The following is a 4,983-nucleotide window of genomic DNA, read 5'->3' as shown; positions in this document are numbered from 1 at the left end:
TGCAAGAAGATAAGTAGTCACGTGAAAGTAAAAAATTGATTCAAAATCGAGTTCTCATCGTCGCATTCACGTATGCACGTACGTAAATACATATATCCACCAAGAGAAACGAGTTAACAACACATGCGACGCACGTGCGAAGCGTGCTTTTCATTAAAAAAAAAAAAAATAAAAAAAAATAAAAAAGAGAAAGAAAGAAAGAAAAAAAATATCGCCTCTTACCCTAAGTCATGTGCCTATGAAGGAAGAAGAAGGGAAGAAGAATGTTCGTTAGATATTAAAATACAAAGAGTACGTAGTGTTACACACGTTGTACATGTGCATATACATGTAAAGCTTGCGTTTTCTCACAGTTTCTTCACGAGGAAGGTAATTATAATATTAAAAAAAAAAAAAAGAAAAGAAAAGAAGGAAGAAAGATAAAAAAAAATAAAAAAGGGGAAAGTAAGGAACGAGCGCCATGATCTCTCGTACACGTTACAATACAAATCATACTTGGACTTGTATACCTACCTATATACATATATACATAGATACATATATACGTACGTACATACACATACAACATACATACATACAAACATGCATACCACATTCATACATGCATATATATATATATGTGTGTATGTATGTATATGTATACATCTTTCGGTACGAAAGGAAAACGCACTATAATATACCTATGTGTATTTTACGCATGTGAAAAAATATCAAAAGGAACGAGATAAAAAAAATCAGTCCGTCGATGTATTTTAGTCCCCTTCTCCTAAACCGTTCTTTTCTACGTCGTCGATACGACCCACGGACAAGCATATAGACAAGTGTATTCGAGTTAAAAACTCGCTTTCGTCGTGAAACTTTTATTTACCCTACTTATATATAATTAAGGTATAGGATAGGCTATAGCCTTGCTTAAGGGATAAAGAAGAAAAGAATGAGGAAACAGATGTTGACAATCTGTCTAATACTTTGATCATGGTGCAGCGTTGTTGTTCCCACTGTGCAATGCATACCAATGTACATTTCTGTTGTATAAAGCACATTGCTTCCGCTAGTCCCTAAAGTTAAATAAACGCAAACCTATATAAAAATCGAATTCCATACCAGCTTCTAAGTCATTTTATATGGCAAAGTTTAGCTTTGTGAGCGAAGAAAGTTTCTCAATATTTATTTAAAAAGATCAAAAGATCCGTTTAGGAAGGTTCTGTTTTTTCTCTTAAAATAACAAACCCTTCCAACATGCTGGACAAAGGTTCGTATTCGTCCAACAACAATTCCGCCCTTTCGTTATGCGTTAGAAGGGTCGGAGTCGTGTGAACGTTACCAGCAGCTATGGACTTTGGATTGCCAGCCTTGCCAACGATGTCCACGGCTTGGCCAACTCTCACGGAAACAGGAAGTGTCTAGGAACAATAAAAGAAAATGAAGAAGAAGAAAAAAAGGGAAATTGTTAGCAAAGACATACTATAGATAACGTTATTTTAATATGAACATTTAAAAGACCTTGAGGTCCTTATCCAAAGTGACCAACCATCGTGGTTCCATGGCCGTAGCTAAACAGTACATCAAGTAATGAGATTTATCCAATATCAAATTCCTACAATCCAAACATGCAACCAGAACCACCATCAATCCAGCCAGTGCCGTTCGATCCAAGATTCTCGATGAATAATGCATGGGTGATAACGATAACGTACCCTGATAAATGAAAAATTTGATTGAAGAAGAAGAAAAAGAAGTAAGAAGAACTTGGAACGAACATTCCCAACTTACTTTTCCTAAATGCACGAGACCTTGAGAGATTCGTACGAGAAATAAATGTGAAGGATTTTTGGCGTGATAGGCAGCTAATTGTCTAAGCATGGTCGCCAATCGCGCATTGTTACTCCCAGCACCAACCAATCCTAAAGCTAATATCGCATTGTGGGCAACGTCCACGTCATTGTCGTGACTGTATTTGTTTAAAACGTCTAAGAGCGCGGGTTCTGGATTGGAAAGAGATGAAAGGGCCATTGCCAAGGGTACCGCTCGTCTAGCTTGGGTCGGACCGTATCGTCCTACCTATTAGAATTATGATTTCGTCGTTGAAATCTTTTTTGAATCATGTCTTCTCTCGGAAATTACCTGTCCGAAGATCCTCGAATTTTCTTTGCCTTCGCCGAGACCAACCACTCCAACTCCGAGAGACGCTATCGCTTGCGATATTCCGATTTCTCTATCGTTTTATTTTTTTCTTTTTTAGTAGAGAGTTTGGTTCGTTCGCTAAATAGGTTAATACAGATATGTACTTGGAATTAGGAGTCTTGTTCTTCGCTTGATTATCTTCTGTCGTAGGATTAGAAACCACGCGTTTTCCGTGATCGCAACAACTGGCAACAGGAGTCGTAATCGGTGTACCGTAAATACTTTCCTTGCCGTTGACGGGTTCCGAACAAATTCGTAGGAGTTCTTGGACGATAAGGACGTCGCCGGTTCCAGCGTATGCGCAAATCTCGAGTCGAAGTATTCGATAGAATTATACGAGTTTATAACGGTAATTGGTTTGTTACCTGTAACATAGTTTGACAAGCTAGTCTGTATGGTTCAGGTAAAACTTCTAGTGCCGCTGATGGAGTATCTATAACATCCCGGCAACTCATGTAAAGTATTCCCAAGGCCAATGACAAGAACCTGTTTAAAGACTTTTATTACGCGCTCGTCGTTATTGAGATTAGTTGGAAATTCGTTTTTTCTTTATTATTCAGTAAAACCTGTAATGCGTATTAGCCAATTGCTCGATCGTAAGTTCTAGTAATTTCTGCAATATGACGTAGGAGATGTCAGAATTGGCCGTACCTACGTAGACCAAAGCTAAACCAATCGCCGAAAGTCCGATTATCTCCATGGAACCTAGAAACGTTCATTTCTTTTTCGTTTATCTATTTTGTTCCATTAGAAATCGTTCTTCGTCAACTCAGGACTTTACTTTGTTTGTCGTTTAACGCCGATGTCAAAAGTTCCGCAACGTCGGATCGTTGCGAGCCGGAATAAGCCAAACCTAATCCTAAGATCGCACCGATTCGTAGAATTTCACTCGTAGAGAGAACATAATCGCTTAATAGAGCCAAGGCTGGGTCGCATTCATTTCGAACTCCACAGTTTACTAATCCGATTGCCAATAGAGCACCTGACTTGATGTAATCGTCACTCGTATAAAGATATCTAATGAGAATAAATGATGTCGAAAGAAAATCTTTTTCTATGCATTAGCAAACTTATTGTTAGAAAGATTATTTTTAGTTCACATTCACTTGTCGATCGGTACTAATCCACCATCCACGTCCCAAAGATGTATCAGACCTAAGGACGCGGTTGCCGATAGCATAGTATATCCCTGCACAGCGAATTATACAGACTCGTGAGCGTCTTTTGTAAAAGCAGGAGGTTTTGGTTTGAGCTCGATATCGAATCACCTTGTTTTTGTACACCCAACAGTCTTTGGTATTCGCCATGAGCTTATCTTCGCCGAAACCGGCATGAACGAAAGCCGTGACGAAGCTAGAAGCCAAATTGGATCTAATGGAATCATAATCGATATCTCTTCTCATTCCTGTCTCCAACCAGGTTTTGTAAATATCTTCCGGTAGTTTAGGCTCCAATATATCCAATTCTCTCGCCAATATTTGAAAATGGCCATTGACGTGTCCATTGCTAAGTATAGTCTCGATATCCTGTGCGTCTTCCTCTCGATATTCCTTCTTCATTAAATGATTCTGAACGAGGAATCGAAGGAGTTTGTAATATTCGCTAGGGAAAACGATAATTCATACCTGTTGTCTCGCAATCAGAAATGCTAATTGTTTTCGTATCAAAGGATCTGGACACGTGGAGAGACACTTGAACACCAAATCCGGATTGGCCAGTTGTAACGCAATCAACATAGCTTTGCTATACTCTCCGAATCTCATGTACTGATCGAATACGAATTCCAATATTTGTTTTCTCTCCGTGTCTTCGCTGAAAATTGAAAATTCATGTTTTTTCCTCGGGAATATCTTGACCTTTTAAATCGGACATCGATGAACCTGTAAGCAGCGCAACTCGTCAAGTAGTGACACACCCTCGAAAAGTTATTGGAATCCAAATAATCGTGTAGGAAATTCATTTGATCGATTTCCAAGCACAAATCACAGGCTTGTATCTCGGCATTGTGTTTCATATTGAACTTTACTATGCTCTCGATCAAGGGCGTAAGCTGTGACCTGTGAAAAATCGATTCGTCGATTCTCTCGTAGTATCGATCTATCCATCTATCGTTCTCTATTTTTCGACCTGATATCCTCTTCTTCCTTGATCGGCGCGCTGGTCCATTCGTCGACGATCTCTGCCTCCAATTGTCTGACGTATTCGTGGCCCCACTCGCCAGGGTTCTTGACCGCTCCTTTTATACAAAAATCTAAACATTCTCTCGAGCCCGGGGACGTCCCAACTATAACTAAAACGCTCAAAATCTCGGCAAATTGTCTCTTAATGTCGTCGTTTTTTTCGATCTTGAAGTAGGCTTCCTTTAGTCGAGCGTAATAATCTCTAAGAAATTTTAATGGCTTTGGTACCGAGGTCATCGAAGTGGTCGAGGTTTGCATTAATATTCTGAGATGTATCAGAGCACGTGCCATCGCCTTTTCGTCTTTTCCCTTGAGCGCGGAAACATTATTATTCCTAATGATCGTCACTCGCCCGTACGGAATAATATTAAATTCTTACCATCAATACGTCGACTAGTTGCAATAAATCTTCTTGTAACCTCTTGTCTTCGTCGTTCTGAGATAAATTTATTCGATTATCAGTTTGCTACACGAAATTAAACGAATCTTCTCACCATATCGTCTTTCTTCTCTCCGCGAGCGCTCATCCTAACGTTTCTTTTTAAATAAATAATAATTATCGATCGTAATTGTCGAAAATTAGATAATGACGGTTCTCCCTTCAACTCGACGAGTGTCA

At 39.2% G+C, this 4,983-nt stretch overlaps 1 protein-coding gene across 1 annotated transcript; it reads right to left on the bottom strand.

The window, feature by feature from the left end:
• Positions 1 to 252: 252 nt before the first annotated feature.
• Positions 253 to 4,937, bottom strand: LOC127070457 (26S proteasome non-ATPase regulatory subunit 2-like). Its single transcript, XM_051008470.1, is given in 13 exon segments — positions 253 to 1,403; positions 1,504 to 1,698; positions 1,774 to 2,061; positions 2,125 to 2,215; positions 2,289 to 2,518; positions 2,520 to 2,670; positions 2,751 to 2,889; positions 2,966 to 3,201; positions 3,291 to 3,373; positions 3,453 to 3,752; positions 3,810 to 3,996; positions 4,065 to 4,241; positions 4,312 to 4,937. Coding segments are annotated over 13 exon segments (2,631 nt in total). The 5' UTR covers positions 4,656 to 4,937; the 3' UTR covers positions 253 to 1,193.
• Positions 4,938 to 4,983: the final 46 nt, after the last annotated feature.

Source organism: Vespula vulgaris, chromosome 18 (assembly GCF_905475345.1).
Source record: "Vespula vulgaris chromosome 18, iyVesVulg1.1, whole genome shotgun sequence".
Classification (NCBI taxonomy): Eukaryota; Metazoa; Arthropoda; class Insecta; order Hymenoptera; family Vespidae; genus Vespula; species Vespula vulgaris.
The sequence above is the reverse complement of the archived record's forward strand: the minus strand, read 5'-3'. Positions and strand labels throughout refer to the sequence as shown.